This window comes from Chiroxiphia lanceolata, chromosome 6, assembly GCF_009829145.1.
Source record: "Chiroxiphia lanceolata isolate bChiLan1 chromosome 6, bChiLan1.pri, whole genome shotgun sequence".
NCBI lineage: Eukaryota > Metazoa > Chordata > Aves > Passeriformes > Pipridae > Chiroxiphia > Chiroxiphia lanceolata.
This window is the reverse complement of record NC_045642.1, coordinates 43,990,303-44,008,013: the sequence shown is the minus strand read 5'-3', so window position 1 is coordinate 44,008,013 and position 17,711 is coordinate 43,990,303. Positions and strand designations below refer to the sequence as shown.

Here is a 17,711-nt window from a genome sequence, read left to right as displayed (position 1 = left end):
AATCAAATACTTAGAGAGTTCAAATAGACCTACTGGAATAGAATCCTGCATAGTACCAGTAAACTCGAGTTCATAATGCATGTGGAGAAAAGCGCTTGATTCAAGCTACATAAAGAGTCTTAGCCCAGGCACAGCTCGGTCCATACATTCTTAGTTTTGGAAATCAAAATCCTGTTCTTCACCTACTGCTTTACTGGGTGCATGACTGTGCACTGCATGCAGGCTCTGTTTTTCCCACTTCATTTACCCTTACAAATAGCCCTCGGAAACTGCTCCTCAGAAGGGGGTTCCTCATCACCCTGTGAGTGATCTTTCCATTATCTCTTCCTCCACTGTACTAAAGGTTTGCTGTTACCATCACTTGATAGTAGTAACAACTTTAAATTACTGGGACAAACTATAAGACAAAGAACTGTGAGAACTATCTGCATCAAGGAGGTCATGCAATACAATTACCGATGGTTTACAGAGCCTTTACTTTTCCCATGTCCACTTTAATTTCTATGTTTTTGTTGTCCTGTGTTTTAACACTTTATGTAACTACTCTTGAAATCCACACGATGAGTGCATTTTTTCACGGTGTTCCAAATATACATATATGTATATATAGTACTTTTCCCGTGAGTTTAATTTTCCATGTGCATCAGCCAAAGCTGTTAGGCATAGGGCCTGGCTTACGAGCCCTTGAGGAAAAGTGTGCCTAAGGTTTTCCCAGCTGCTTGTTCAGGATTTTGCTGACCCATGTGGATATTGCCCCTTCGTTGTCTTCTGTGAACAGGCAGACAAAAGAGAAGCATGGATTAGTAGATGAAAACATGGAGTAGCACATGAAAACTCTTGCTGAGTGGCTTTAGGTTACACTTGGGGGCAGAAGTACAGGTTTGTGCTTCTGTTAGGTTTTTACAAGGTATAGAAATGTAGCAAATTTATTTTTTTTTTGTCTGCTTCAACTGAATTTAAGGAAACAACATGCTCATGCAGCTTCATCCTAGCATGCTGAATTGGATTTCTCTCCAGTCAATTTACAGCAGATCTGAGCCATCTCTCATTTTTACTCCCCCCCCAAAAGCAGGTGAGTTATATAAACCTCATATAAGACAGAGAGAGCAGAACCTTGTCCACCACTTGCCTACACCATTTGGTACTGCAAAAGCCCAAGCAATTAACACTAGCTAATTAACTTTATCTGACTACTACACTGAAACGGCCTCTATTTTTAAAGATGTTTATATAATTGATTTCCTCTGTTTTTAATAAGAATTAGCCACCTCAATATCTTTAACAATTAAGCCTTTTTTCCAGTTCTAGGCAGTCCAACATAATCTCTTCCGTGCGCTCTTTTCCTCTCTCATGCAATCCATGTGCCGAAATTATAAATATCAAATCCCTGCAGAACAACCATTTACTGAAAATTTACCTTGAATGGCACTGTATTTGCTGATCTGTGAAAGACAACAAGAACAGGCTCTCCAGAGAAATGAGGTTATCAGGAACATTTGGGGACAGGAGATATCTCACTATGTGCAATGTGTACTGTCTGAAGAGGAAACAGAGTGTGAAAGCTTGCAGTGTTTTACCAAATTGAATAAGAGGTTCTAATTTTTTTCTTAAATTACCCAACAAATGTTGCTACTGTGGGGGAAACTTTCACCAATAAAGAGTAAGAATCAGCCAAGACCTTGCACTCCAATCTCCTTCAGTTATCATGACACCCCAGGTTGCAATACTTCTTTACCACCTCGGCAAATACACTCTCAGAGCTCAGCTAGGGTCCCATCTAGTAAGCTGAACAGCAGGCAATAGTCTTTTTTCCTTGTGCTAGTACTTCTGCTAACCGAAGAAGATCCAATGAGGCTGACAGCTGGAAGGCAAGTCTCGTTCCCATTCCAATTTTTTGTTGCCACTTGCATGTGTGGAGGGAAAGGCAGTGATTTGTTCTACCATATGAGAAACATCTTCTAGGGAATCAGGGCCAGCCTTGGCAGCTCGAGAGGATGTATGATAAAATAGGAGCAGCTGCATGTGACTCTTTATTTTCACAGGGTACTTGACAGAACTTTGTGATCTTGCACACTGATAGCATTAAAATCTCCATAAAAGTAACATGCTTAGCTTTGGCTCTAAGTGTCATCACATTCATTGATTATAATTCATGGTTTTTTACCTTCCTTCGGAGTAATCACCACTTTATGATTTAAGATACTTCCACTATGGATACTTCCATTACTATCCTTCCCACTATGGGAAGGATATTTGTCTTTCAATCATTATTACAAAACTGTCTGATCAATATGTTCTTACTTCTTGGGGAAGAAAAACAGCCTGGTATAGCAACTGCAGATGGGACCAGCATCTCTGCCCTCCCTCCCAGACCAGAGGCATGGACAGAAATATCTGGAAAAGGAACCAGCACTGAAGTTGCTTTTCACTAGTCCTTTTCTGCAACACTAGGACTGGGAAGGCTAGAGCCCATCTGTTAGACCTTCGTGACTTGTCTCAGGACTTGTAAAGAACATCTGCAACTGTGCAATAAGTAGAGATGTGCTGAACAGTTTGGAAGAATAGAACTAAGCATCTAAGAGAGGGATCTTCAAAAGGTAATACAGTAACTGGGATGATACCAGTAGAAAATGCTAGGAAGAGGAGTAGTTGCAAACCCTGGTCCTTGAAAAGAGCTATATCCCTAGCACAGTGATGGTGGTAAGGCAATTGTGTCTGCTCCAGATTTTGCAGATACTGGAGTGAGTCCAATAAAGAGCAATGAAGATGAATAAGTGATTGGAGCATCTGTTGCACAAGGAGAGGCTGAGAGAGCACGGACTGCTCAGCCTGGAGAAGAGAAGGCTTATGGGCAATATGTATAAACACCTGAAGGGAGGGTGTAAAGAAGAGAAAGCCAGGGTCTTTTCAGTACCAGAAAGTACCCAGTAAAAGGGAATGAGAATAAATTAAGAAATATCAAATTTCATCTAACCACAACAAAAATTGTTTACATTGAGGGTGGTCACACAGAGCAGTTTGCCCAGAGAGATTTTGGAGTTTACATGTAGAGATATAAAAAACCTAAATGGACATAGTCCTGGGCAATTTACTGTAGCTTACCCTGCTTTGGAGTGGTAGTGCTTGGACTACATGATCTCCAGGGATCCCTTTCAATCTCAATGATTCTATGATTCTGAGATGAGCCAAAGAGACACAATAATCCTAAGCCTTTCAGGCAGTAATGAAACCTCCTTTCTGCCATTTTCATTTAGCCTAAGTGATAAAATGATCATTAGGTGACAGACAAAATGAAAAAAAAGCCAGAGGGTGAGGGTAAATCAGGTTGAAATTTCTTGCTTCACATAATATTTCATAATGATATGAAGTATACGAGGCTTTGAGAGAAGCATTGAGAAAAAAAAATTTTTTCAAAAACACAAATTACTTGGTGATAAGGAAATTTTCTGCAATGTTAGAAGAGCCAATTAGGTTTAGACCTAGATCTCCCACATGCCAGCTGACTGCTCCAGCACTGGAAATATTACGTATCAGTCATCATCCAGGAATTTAATGATTTTAGGAGTGAAAAAAGAGTGGAGTTTAGACGAGAATCTGTGCATTTGATACTTGTGAGAATCTGTAAATTGCTAGACTATGATTCAGAAAAGAATTGAAAACAGTAAAAGAACATCACATATATATACACATATGTATTCTCACCTATGAAAACATATGAGCAAAAACAATGTAGAAAAATCACAGGGAATACCTTAACAATCATTTTATCCTGAGTCCAATTTGGTTGTAAATGAAACCTGTGGAAAACACTGCTCAAAAGACCGTGGATTCCACCTAGAGGGAAAAAAAAGGTGAAGTCATCCTTTGTTGAAGAATGAAAGGGCTGTGAAACTCTCATTTGACTGACCTCCAGATGCCTCTAAAAAGTAAAAAATCTTGCAGGTAGCTTGGGAAGATCGAGTCTGAAAAAAACTCTACACTACTACTGCGAGTTGAATTTCTGCACAGCTTGCTAAAGCAAGACAGAATATTGGCAATTTTGCCTGATGGCCAGAATCATAATAGACTGTTATTCCCTGTAGGAAAACAAGGGACAGTCAGTAGCTGTAATTGGGGTTTTGGGACCCTCAGGGCCAATCTGGAAGGAAGCTAACACTCAGACCGCTACTTTAGGTATCCAAGTTTGATCCCTAGCGCATAGCACCCAAAGTATGTAAACTATGTTCCTTAGGTAGTACGTGGAAGGCATAGATAAATTCAGAGGACTTCATATAAAATGATGTGAACATTTTTCTGCATCAAATTGGCTGTCCAAATCCCCACAAGGATTCGGCTGCTGCAGCACATCAAACATAGACTCCTGGCCAAAGAGGAGGAATCCAGAATCCTATAAACATCATGGGAAGAGCTACACACTTCAGAGGGAGCACATAAGAAAAAAGGCAGCACATAAGAAAGGGTATACTAAGTCAATATTCTAGGTATGCTTTTATCTGAGATGACTGAAACCCATATTCCAGAGAACTGAGGTGGTGGTAAGGGACAAGAGGCTGGGAGTGGTGTGAGACAGACCCCACACTGAAGCTGAATTTATATCCCTGCAAAGGAGAGAAATAAGATTTATTGGACTAACAGAAGAATGCAAACATGAACAGGATTCTGTAATTTCATGGCTAGACATTCCAATGGGATGCTTGATACTTACATCACAGACTATTTTCATCTTTAAAGGTCTGGAATTTCCCTGAAGTCTTTTAGAAATAAAAACCAAGCAACATCCAGCGCTTTGGGAAGAACATTTTATTGCTAAGCATATCTTTAAACAAAATGCAACTAAGAAAAGAAAAAGAATCAAAAAGGAAGAAGAAAAAGAAAGAGGAAAAAAAGCAATAACATCACAAAAACTCAAATAAAAATTCTTCAGGTTGTCCATAAAGCAACAGGGATATGGTAGAAGCCCACATACAGAAATGCACATGTTCCCAAAAACTGTCCAATAGAAACTTACACAAAAAAGGAAACTGTAAATATTTTTTCTTTAACTTAAAAAAGGAAAGTGAAAAGGAAAGGAAGAAAGAAAGCAGGAAATCATTTCACAAGACTCCAAGACTCCAAGAACAGCAATCTTTTACAGACATCAAGATATAATCAACTTTATATAGTTTCGGCCAGTTAAGTCATCTAAAATCGTGCTTTCATACCTTTTTAAAACCTGTCTTTTTTTTCTTTTTAGTATAAAAAATAAAAAAGAAAAAAAGCTCAACCTCACACACGCACACGCACCACACACACGCACACATACACGCACTGAAAATATTTGTTAACATGAAAGCATCTTCTCTAAATGTTTGAGAAGACTGGTTTTTTGAATTTAAGTTCCCATGTGCGTGTGTGTATCTGATGACACTTCTTCAGAGTCAAATATTCATGCGACTTATAAACACCAGCAAGAGTAGATTTCTAAACCTAAACAGCTGATTAGTTTTCAACCGCATACAGCAAAAGTGTACATTTCTGATATTCCAGAGTTCTCAATCCTTCTTGGTTTTTGTTGTTTTTTTCTCTCTGTCTCTCTCTCCCTCATTTGCTTTTTTGATCATGATAGGCATGGCCGTCAAACCACCTCACTATTGTTCTGTACAGTAAGATAATCCTTTTCACAATAACTGGGAAAATGTAGAAACCAAACAATGAAATTAAATAAGTTAAATAAAATAAAAGAAATTCCCAATTTAACCATAAAACAGTATATACACCATCAGGGTATCCATATAGAAATTATACTAGCAAAAAAATAGTAGTAAAATATGTAAACAAAATTTCAGATTTTTTTTTTGACACAGGTAACTGTGACAAAGCTAAAACACACACTTCACATTTTAAGGTTTGCTTTTGTTGTCTGTTTCTTTTTGCTCTGTTCTTCAAGAACATTCTCATTCCACATTAAGACCATAACAGAACTTCTGTTCCAGTCGTCCCATCAAACATACCATGATAAATATATCTGTGTGTATATATATATATTATATTATTAAATTAATTTTTCTTTTTTTTTCTGTGTGTCACAGCAGCTTCATTTATTTTCTTTTATATAAAAGAGAAGGAAAAGGGAGAATAGGGCAAATGGAAAGACAGATGATCTGAAATGTCAAGCTACAAAATTAAAATATTACATATGAAAATCAGTTATATGTCAAAAAATCTATGTGTTTTGCATTCTTTTACAATTGTTTAGCTTTTCTGACATTTATTGGTCTTGTCACAAGTTGAACTCCAGTGGTGTCTTTCTCATCTCTTTACGAAACTGATTTATCATTATTTTTTGCATGCATTGCAATGTCACAGAACCAGAACCCAGAGGAAGGCTCCTTTATTTTTGCACAATATATTCAGCTCAGAATAGGTAATAATTTTTAAGTATTCTTTTTTGAATCTCCAAATCCTGTTAAACATACTTTGGCTGTGCTAATGCATACTAAGTGTGGTACTCAAAGTCAATGACAGATCAGAACAGACCCAAATACGTATACTCTTCAGTTCAATTGCAAATACTGGAGCCAGATCCAAGGGAACCAGCTTTCCATGATAATTTTCTTCAGCACCACCCATGAGTCACTTTCACTGCGTTGTTAGCAAACAACTTACTGCAAGACCACAGATTCTAGAGACAACACAACCGGATATGCAGAGTAAACACCATGGGTAGCTTTTGAGTTCATATATGGCAATAGTCTCTCTTTATTTATTAGGGGTTTGTTTTTCTGAGATTTCTTCTCAACATATGTCCTGGTTCACCCCCTGCACCATTCCACTCCATTCTTCCCTCCCACACCCAAAAGTAACCAAGAAAACCAAACAATAAGTAACCCAAGAAACAAAATCAAACCAAACCAAAAATCCAACAATCTCCAAAATCATTTATTCCCCTCCTCCAATCTCGAAAAATTATATGTATGCTGGACACGGCCAGATAATTTTGTTCAATATTTCTTTGTTGTTTAATAATGTTTGTATTTTTTTTTATTTTTCTTTCCTTTTCTTTTTTTTTTTTTAAATAAGTAAACTGAAAAATTATCGATACAGTCAGGGATCACAAACATTGTTAAAGACTCACTTGGAGATATGAAACAAGTAAGCCATGAAGTCTTCTACTTTTGCAGAAAGTTCAGCGGAGGAGGAGATTTGGAGATGTCCAAGTTCACTAACAGAGCAGAGCTGTGCGCGCCATCTCCAGAACGCTAAGTGTGCTTTATAATACATTAGGGCAAAGTTTGCTGACTCCAAGCGATGACTGAGACATTAACAGTCACTGCTGAAATTATTTTCCCAATACTTTTTCCCACAAACGATATCTCCCAATCATCTCGTTCGCTGCAATGGTTCTGATATTTCAGTTAAATCTCATTAAGTATTTATATATTTATATATAAATAAGTATTCTTTTTTACACATAATACTCTTTGTCCTTGTTTTTCTGCTTCTTGTGGCCACTCTTTGAGCTCTGCTGCTTCTCCTTCACGAGCGTGCCGTTGCTCTGGGCTGAGTTGCTGATGTAGTTCCGCGTCTCGTCCACCTGATAGGACCCCTCGTCCCTGTTCCTGTACTTGTACATGGCGTACAGGAGGATGAGGATGCAGAGGGCGGCAGCAGCCACAATGCCGACGACCATCCCCGTTGTGCTGCTCGACTCGCGGACCACCTCTGAGGCCCCCGGAACCCGTCTGATTCCCGGCTCCGTGGGGTTTGCTGTGGGCACATTACGGAACATGGGGGAAGTGATTAGCGGGCTCTTCAGCTTTGTGCTGTCTAGCTCATAGGCAGTGGGCAACGGAAGCAAGACTATGTCAGGCTGGGGTTTGAGCTCACGGTTATTCATTTTGCCGGCTGGCAATTTGGGCACCATCCCAGTCGAGGACGAAGCTGTGGAGCGGATCAGCTCAGGGGACAAAGACGTGGTAGTAGTCCTACCAGTTTCGGAGACTTTGTTAGGTCTAAAGTCCTTGGATTCCCACTTGGGTGCGTGTGCTTTGTAGCCACCTTCGAAGATGGAAGTGGAAAGACTCTTATCTGTTACCAAGGAGAAGGTGGTGTAAAAATCTTCATCATCAGTAGGGGGTAGGTTAGAGTCAAAGGTTTCCCCTGAGCCATACCCAGATATCACCAAGCCATCATCATCACAACCATCGCTGCCTTGGTCCGACAAGCAAGGTAACCCCGCCTCAGAGGTCATGGACAGGGAATCTTTGGTGGTCTCAATAATGGTGAGGAGGGGGCGAAAGGTAGGGGGAAGTGTAATGAAAGGTGCACGAGTAGCAATAGGAGGGATATCTAAAGGGTCTTCTACAAGTAGAGGGATAACTAATTCACCTCCTGGGATGGAAAAGAGAGAAAAAAAGAAGATTAGTACATTTTAATGACATAATGCACCATTTTCTGTTCACTTGACTCAAGGGCAAGAGAGGTTCTGGGCATTCTGAAAAGGTGTCAGGGATCAGGTTTCTCACCCTAGCTACACTACCAACATACTTTCCTGGGGGTACCTTTCATTGTTCCCTCCCATCTTGTTTGGACATGGGTAAACTGCATGTTCCATTTCTACCTATGCTAGGTATGTACAGTGAAATACTCTGGATTTTTGGGGACCCAAAGGTTTTGATTTTTGAAGATACTCTCAAGTGACTCTGTGGTTATCAATTTTTGGAAGTGATCTTTCTTAAGCATTTGGTTAGAAGACTATTTAAATTAATTATTTTAGACTTCCATAGATCAGTGTTCTCATAAATGTGTTTTTTACCACTCATCTTGTCAGTTTTTCCTCTTCTGATTATTTTCATTTAAAATAACAATAGTATTTTCTCTGCCATTCTAATCTGCTCACCTGTAGTTTAGAAGTCCTTTCCTTAAGGCATTTAGCATTCATCCATTTCTTCTTGATCATTATGTGGCTTTTAAATTGTGGGAAAGTTCATGAAAGCAAGGGATGGAATAAGAACCAAGTACTTACTGGGGTCCATGAGGGTACAGAGCTCTACTCAATGTTCATCTCTTTTTAATATTTCTTTAGCATTCTGTTCAACACGAGGGATGTCCCTTTCCTTCCACCTCTTGGGGCTACTAGTGCCATACTATCTTCATCTTTGGTTCTTCTTGATATTCTTTTACTATAATTCGATTAAGAATTAGGATAGATTTTATCGTGATTGATAATATAACTGAATAAGGACTTTGATAAACCCCAGTTTGATTGAGCCCAGGATTGTACTGCAGAAGTTGTCTTCACACCTACTGTTACTTCTTGATAAGCAGAGAGTTGTGATCAGTTCTACTTATTTCTAACATGATGGTTACCTGCCTACAGAGGACTAAGAACAAGGTGGACTTATGGTCTACTCTTGAACAACAAACTGTACCTTTGTATCTTCCCATAGTATAACCTACAACTGAAGCAAGAAAATTGGTGTATCATTCCTATGATTTGGATTCTGAACAGCAATATCGCTACTTTTAGGATACTAGCCCTGATTTTTTCTATATATTGTAATATGACTGTACTTCTACCTTTGAGTTTATGGGTAATTAACACTCCATTGTTTTATTCTGATGTGGAATTTCATTTATCCAATTCCTTTAGTTATGATTACATAGTCTTCTGCTGACATACTGGTCATCAACACTTTTTTAGAATGAGCCATATTGCTTTTGAAAATTTGTGTATAAAATTGTCCCTTGGGTAATTTTTGTTGTGCTAGCCACTTAAGTAAGCTGCTTAAAATATACATTGAAGAGTTCAGCTGACATCATGAGAGTCATCTAGATCTGTTCAAAGGAGTGTAACTCACTAAGTATTTCTAATGTATTGAAAATTTTATTTATACGTACCATTACTTAAGGAAGGATATGTAAAAGGAATTACAGCTTCTAAATAAATAATTCTGGGTTTTAATTCTGTAGTGATAACTGCTAATGAACAGTTTGGCATTGTTACAGTGCTGAATGGCATTAGGGTCAAAATTCTGCTCTCTCAAATCTACCCTATATATTACATGCACTTGTTTCCCATTGAATTCTGCCAGTAATGTCCATAGAAGTTCTAGAAGGAATAGTCTACAATCTAAATTCCTTCTAACTGTATTTGGAGAGCAATATACATACTGAAGATGGCAATATACTGGAAAAGGTACTTAACAGTTCAATTAAATCTGGATAGCTGAACTAGCAATATGACTTATTCTTTTCCTTAATGAGAAACTAAGTGGTCGCACAGTTTAATCAATTGAAAAAGTCAGAAGTACCTCAGAGGTACCAGGGCAGAAATTAGGCCAAAATAAGAAATGTGGTACTTTTGTGTACTTTCATGCAAAGTTAGTTTTAAGCTAAGATAAAAAGGGCCAGTTTGAACATGTTTAGTGTCCTGAGCTTCCTCAGTACCTTCATATACCTCTTTTGTTACTGGTTAGAGAATGAAGAAATAAGTATCAATCACTGTAAACTACATATTTTTTAAAAAATTATGTAAAAAAGCAGAAAATGCAGTCTGACAAAAGGCTACATGCCATTTTGTGCTCATGCATCTGAGCTGTTTTCTGAGCAATGTAGAAACTAGAGCATGTAATATGATTTATATATGTCCAAAAATCCTATGCGTGGCTTGAGGAGAGCATCTATAATCTATGCAAACAGGTGGGCTCGGGATGAACTTGGAGTATGTCTCAGGGGGAAAGATCATCTGTGAGCCTGGTAAAAAAAAATGAATAAAAATAACAGTATTTAAGTCAGAATTGCATCAAATTGCATGACTCGAGAATTTAAGTTCCAGAAAGTCAGGGATAGAAAATGTTCTTTTTAAACAATTTTTTAAGATCACTGTTTTGTTGTTAAAGAGCAGTATTCACCTGTGATTTTCATTCACCATCTGTGACACTCAACTGGAAAAAAACCCAGTTCAGCAGCTTTTAATTGCTTACCTAGAGCTTTGAAGTGTCATTGTTCTTAAAAGCTATTATACTGACACACAGCATCAGTATGCAGTTGATCTGCCATACACTGGGACAATTCTTTGGGCAGTTTTCTTCCAAAGAGAAATTATTTTGCTCGTATTAATAATTAATTTTCTGGAAGGAATCAGACATATCTTACATTTAATAGGAAGACTTTCCTTTTGCCCCAATACCCCTTTCATTTAAAACTAGGTCATAGTTGAGGACTTGAGCTAATGATCAAGACTACTGCAACTATTAAATGATCATGGTCTCCTTGAAATGTAAAATAAAGCTGATAAACTTGCTATCATAAGTGGAATTTTACATAAGTGATGGAGAAAATATTGGAGCTTTTTGATTCCAGCAAGTCTATTGGATGGAAGACAATAGGACAGAATCAGGACTAAGTTTTAAAAAGTTTTCATCTCATAATACGTGAGAGAAGAAAAACAACTTTCATACCAGGAAGACTGGATTAACTTTGATACAATTATTTAATCTCATCATTAGTTTTTATTTCAAATTGTCCAATGATCCATACTATGGTTACATGCGTATTAAAGAAATAAAGAGACTCTTCAAGGTCTTTCATTAGGAATCACTTCTCCATCAAGGAGTAAATTTGTTACATATACTTTTGGGGAGTATCAGGTAGATGGCTGCAAGGATGGTAATAATGTTTTGATTTTTTTTCTCTCTAATGGAAGAATCTGTGAGACTGAAAAAAAGCTGTGAGAGACTAAGTCAGAAAAAGCACCCTAGGTATCAGATCTGGCTTCTTTTTGACAGCTGTTAGGCATCTATGCAAAACTCACAGCAAACTTGAAGTGGTAGGTCTAACAGGATGAAAGCACAATGAATACTTCTTGGGCTATGTGATTTATAGAGGAAAAAAACATCCCTTAAAATGGCATGATAAAAATGCCAATCAATCTAAAAGAAATGTGTTATTTAAAGATAACAGGGAATGTAAATTCTGAAAAGCTCCCAGGAAAGTGTGAGAAATATGATCACCAATATCTATGGAGGGGAGCAACTGCAAACTTTCACATCATGCCTGCAAACAACTCTGTTACTGGTACTACATTTCTGTTTGTAAGAGACACAAGGGGGAGTCTGATGACAAGCAGACTGTGAGTGTGCATGTAGGGGTAACCATCTTTCACAGAAGGACAGCTGAGGGAGCAGGAAGCTGCCTGGAGCCAGTGGTCGTTTTATGGAGAATTGGTGCCTCTTGCCCAGGCCCCAACTTGGTTTCAAGGTAACCACTGAAAGATTTAAAAGACAAAGAACCACTCAGTTGTCAAGAATTACTTATGCAGGATTTCAATCCTGAATGGTTTGCTGTAGAAGCCAAATGTTTTAAAGATTGAGATTTCTAGAAAAAGCTAGAGGAGTTCCTGAAAAACCTTACATGACAATCTGGAAAGGGAAATATATTTGAGACAGGTTTTATGTTTGTCAAGTTTTTATTTTCTCACAATGTCAACCATTTTTTCAATTGCAAAATTAAATGCTTTGACACCCGAATAAAACTTATGGGTTCAATTTCCAAATAGTTCTGTGCTTGTGAAAAAAAAAAAGGCAAGGTTGCCCCCCAGTTTGGGCCATGGTTTCCAAACAAATATTCATGTGAGCTTTAGATTCTGTTTGTGGATTATATGGGCTGTTTCCTGATAGTTACAGGTTTCTTTCCCCATTTTTTTTCTGTTGGCTGTTACGCAGCAGTTAACAGTGTTCACCTGTATGCTCCAAGTTCAGGATTACTTTAGCAATCCAAAGATTTCACAAGGATTTTCCAGATTTATTTTTCAGCTACTCTGTACTTTCTCTCCTAAGCAGAGAATGGATGTTTCCTGAATAGAAATACATTCTCTTGACTACACAATGCCAAAGAACCAAACAAAAGAGAAACAGAAAAAATGGTTTTCTCTGCAGTGATATAGATGCAAGACTAGTTTGCCCATCAACAGAACAGCTGAAAAAAATCAAGCAAGAAACCAATAAAAAAATGAACATCTAACTGGAAGGACCACTGAAAGAATGGAGGTCTGTGAGATGGGAAACCGTATACCAAGTAGCCCAGTGCTTTGCTTGGCCTTCTCATTCCACGAAGTGTGCATATATTAATTAAAAATTAGCCTCTTAGCACATATACTACTTTCATGGAGTTGTGCTTTTCTTTTAACTACCAAGAGCACGGGGGATATAAAAGGTCTGCTTTAGCCTTGGAGCTGCCTTGGTTTTTGCTTTATGAGAGTATTTATAGATACATAATTCATACCTCTGGAGCTGATCTCCAGTAAGAGTTCTCTACCACTGGAAAAGACAGAGTGTTAAAAATTTAATAGAAGCCTTATGAACTGTGAGGATGTTGTGGGCAAGTCATGAATGCAGAGGGCACCAAAAAATATGATAAAGAAAACAACATGAAAAACTGTAGCAATCGCTAGTTTTCATCTCAAGAGCCACAACTGCTTCAGGTGTCAGACTGGTACAGGACAAAAGGTACACAAAACGGAAGCCTGAAAGATTCATCTTCTCCTGATGATGATAAATAACACACCTTATTGTCTCTGTCTTTTTCAGCTGTGATTGAAGAGCTTTTAAATGCCATCCATAAAGGCTGTACCATTTTTCTATTTCTGCAGGCACTTGAAATTCTGCATCCAAAGTTTGCAACTTTAATTTTATTCTTATGGTGCTTCTCTGAAGTTTGGCTCCATATTCAGTATGAAATATTTGACACAGAAGTAAGTCCTTACCTTTTCCACCTCTGTACCAACACAATAATTCCTTATTAAAAGACTGAGTTTATAAATTTCAGACTAATGGTGTTTAGTCAATTCTCCTTTGATTCCTCTGAGGATAAAAAGCAGAAATTATTCACCATATAGTCTCCGATTCCCGGGAAAGATAACCTAGTAGATGAACATTCTTCATATTTCTACTCTTGCAGTCTGACTTGCAATTGACAGAGAGTAGTAGAGAGAAAAACATAATTTCCTTAATGGAATTCTGCAACTTCTTATCTCAAGTATCACCTTTTCCTTTCAGAAACTATGTAGTCCTCAAAGTGATTAGATAAAACTGGATTCTGGTGCAGTTGGTTGAAAAGCATTTCCTAAGCTCCTCTCCAGCTATATTAAAAGACATTAGTTAATGCAGTGTTTCCCAATAGATGGCTCATGAGCAACAGGAAGGTACAGAGTTTGAGAGGTCATGAATCCCACGTTAATGCTGGGCTGTGCTTCATTGATGTAAATTTTTGGTCACCTTTGTGGAGTTTCGGTGAAACAGAAATTAGTACCTTCCAGAGAGGACCTGATATTGTGTCTACAAGCAAGATTCTAGAGCAAAATCAGGTATTTTGGTGCCCAGACACTGAGATGTTCTGAACCAATTGAAACATGCCCTCTTCTACCTCTCACCATTATTTTAAACTTTTATGATTAGTTGGTGACAGCTTCCTACTCAGGATAATTATTTGTTCAGTTTTCAGCATCTGTTATTCAATGAACTTGACAGTTGAACCTAAGATACCTGCTGAGCATGGCATTACCATGCAGAAATGGTAGAAACACATGAGTTTATAAGGAAGTACAGGTTTTTCTTACTTGTACTCACTGCTTTTTGAAGAAACTAATGCAAACCTCTTTTGTAGCAAGGAAATTTTAGAGGTTCAGGACGTGTGTGCCAAAGGCATCATTTCTGCATGATATTAGCATGTCTGATACCAGTCATGACATGCTGAGTGCATCTACCTGGTAAGAGTACACTTGAGAGTATCGTTTAGACTGGACATCAGGCACATAATCAGCCATGAAGTAAACTGATAGAAATAAAATAATTTAATGTGAATAAAGTAGGAATGACATAGAGCTGCACTAGGAAACCCCTGAGAACTACCAAAAGCCAAAGAAGTCCCATAATTTTTCACTTGACATGAAGGTTACATTACCAGGCTACATATAATTTTAGTAGTGTGAAATAAAAGTAGCATTACTAGTGATTTGTTTAGGGAAAGGGGAAAGAAAGCTTCTAGAGGGGGGCTGAGAAAGGACAGGAGCAAACTACCTCGGACTCCTTCACCCCCTCCTATGCACAGTACAATATGGTAATTGACAATATACAAAGAGCATATAACATAAAGGCAAATACAAACTGATTAAAAAAAAAATAAACTTATATATTTTCCTAAAACAAAACCATACACTAGAAAACAAAAATGCCACAGCAACGAGGTCAGAAAAAGGAAAAACAGAACAAGTAATTCACTTTAGCAGCAAAACAAAGAATAAAACCTATGAGAACTGAAAAAAATGATGAAAATCAAAAACATTATTTCCTTTTTAAAAAAAAGTAATCAAAAATACATAAAAATATTTAGAAAGCATACCACATTGATTTCATAACAGTCAACTTACATCAACAAATTGCCCGCATGTTTTTTGGCATGAAAGGAAAAATTTACAAAAGAAAGTTGTGTAAGAATGCTCTTGGACAAGTAGCATTGCCACATTCTTGTAACTTGCTTTTTTCGTTGTTGTTTCTTAAAAACTTTTTTAGCAAAATGTGTATTATTTCTTTTTAAATATATTTGTTTTACAACAAAGGGCGATACAGGGAGGCAACAACACATACATCCACACCACATAACATGAAAAGAAAAAAATCTTGCACCTTAACAAACTTGAACTTGTTTTTTTTTTTCTGCTGTTTTTTGGTTGTATTTTTTTATCTTATGTAAAGTTGTTAGCATATTGCAGTTGAAAAATCCTGTACAATTTACTTTTGCTCGTTTGCATATCTATACATATAACATTTTTTGAAAAGCAAAGTTTGTTGCTTTTTTGCCTTTTTGGTCAATTTGATATATATTTTTTTAAACATTTTCTTTTTTTCTATAATTTTTGTGTGTGTGTGTTTTAAGGAATGGATGACTGCACATAAAATTTTAACAATGCTAAAGAAAGGGGTGGTGAAGGGGAACTTATGGGAAGAAAAAATGCCTAGGGTGGATGGAGTGGGAGTGTAAAAATCTATGAGTGTACTACACAGGAGATGAAGATGATGGGAGTGAATGTGTAAGTCAGTTGCCATGTCCATGTAAGGGCGGTACGGAGTGATCTAGCAGCATTAGAGCTTCTGGCTGTAAGGAAGGGATGGGCAATATACAAAAACAAATGAGCATATTCATGCCCATCAACAAAAAGAAAGAACAGAACTCTAACATTGACAATCTCACAAACCCTAAGCTGCAACTTCTTCAACATGCAAGTTACAAAAAAATTAATAATTATAGTATTAATATTTACATTTTCATTAAAGGCTTTCAAATTATAAAAACAGTTAAGACTTTTCCCTACTAAAAATAGCAGTAAAATACATAAACTAATAATAATAATAATAATAGTAATAATAATAATAACCAGAGAGTAAAACAAAAAAACCAAGGAAACTAGTTTTATGCATTGGAATTAGAACAACTTCATCTGTAGCTACCCACAGCCTTCTTCTTCTTCTAAGAATCATCTTTTCTGAAGTCCATCAAACTGACATCAGTATTCTCAGTAATTTGAGACAATCATTTCTTGAGCACATCAAATGAGCGTTTTGAATGTAATCGTTGTGTTGGCACCCCCTTCCCCACTGTCAAATTAGACTGCTTGTATATTCAGATTCCCTGGAGAATCTCAAAAATACAGCTGTAGGATTCTGCCAGTGAAGTAGTTCTTTATTTAAAGACGGAAATAGAGGGAAAAAATTGCAGAAAACAATTCATAACTCTTTTGTTTTGTTTGGTTTTTTTTTCATTATAAGATTGGAACAAAGCAAATCTAAGATAGAAATTCAACCATTGAAAAGAAACACATCAAAATATAACTATGTAGAGATATACTAAAAAAAAAAGCAAAAAAATGAAAAAGAGCACTTTGTTCCCAGGAAGAAGGGAGATAAGAGCAATTGTGGGGGTTTGAAATTTTATTTTTAAAGAAAAAATTATTCCACACACTTCCAAAGATGAACAAACCAGATGCACACATTGAAAGGAACAGACAAAGCAGTCTAGGGACACTTTCATAATTTAGATTTTTTTGTTTTTAAGAATTGGATTCTCTTTTATTCCATCCCCCTCTCCTTTAAATTTGTTTTGAATTGTTGGCCAAAACCCCACCACCCTCTAGTGTTGCTTTTTTTTTTAATAGATCTTTTTTTTTTAAATTGCTTATTTTTAAAATAAACATGGAGAGAAAAAAAAAAAGGACGTGCAGTCTGGATGTACGTCATAAATAGACATAGAAAAAGATAGAAGAAATTGGCTGAGGTCGACAAATGGGTTATATAATAGCTTAATTTTACTGTAGGATGTTAATAATAATGCATGCTTAAAGTAAGTTGCATTTAGGGAAAGTAGAAAAACAGAACAGCAAGCAAGGACTTGGGGAGTGGGCAGGCAGAGGGGAAGGGGTGGGCGGGGGGTGTACCATCCATGCCTCTCCAGAAAGGGCAAAGCACATTCCAGCAGTTCTCCACATTTCTGGGGGAGGTCAGGAGGGGAAAAGGGTGAGGAGAAATCATAAGCTATGCTAGGACACACTCTTCACCCTGACTGTGACCTTCTATTTGAATTAATCACTCAAAATGCCAGACACCATCCCTTGTTCTGGCTCTAACTTTCCAAGGCATTCCCAAACTGATTGGCATTTCTTTTTTTGCCTAGTGACAGAA

The 17,711-nt window shown here is 37.3% G+C and overlaps 1 protein-coding gene across 28 annotated transcripts in view; it reads right to left on the bottom strand.

The window, feature by feature from the left end:
- Positions 1–4,785: 4,785 nt before the first annotated feature.
- Positions 4,786–17,711, bottom strand: part of NRXN3 (neurexin 3) — a 1,006,081-nt gene continuing 993,155 nt past the window's right edge. For 10 of the 28 annotated variants that reach the window (XM_032692493.1, XM_032692470.1, XM_032692475.1 and 7 more), the window contains one exon: positions 4,786–8,370. In XM_032692493.1, coding sequence (XP_032548384.1) covers positions 7,445–8,370 — 926 coding nt within the window. In that variant the 3' untranslated portion in view covers positions 4,786–7,444. The other 18 variants (XM_032692495.1, XM_032692496.1, XM_032692479.1 and 15 more) reach the window with 7 other exon arrangements.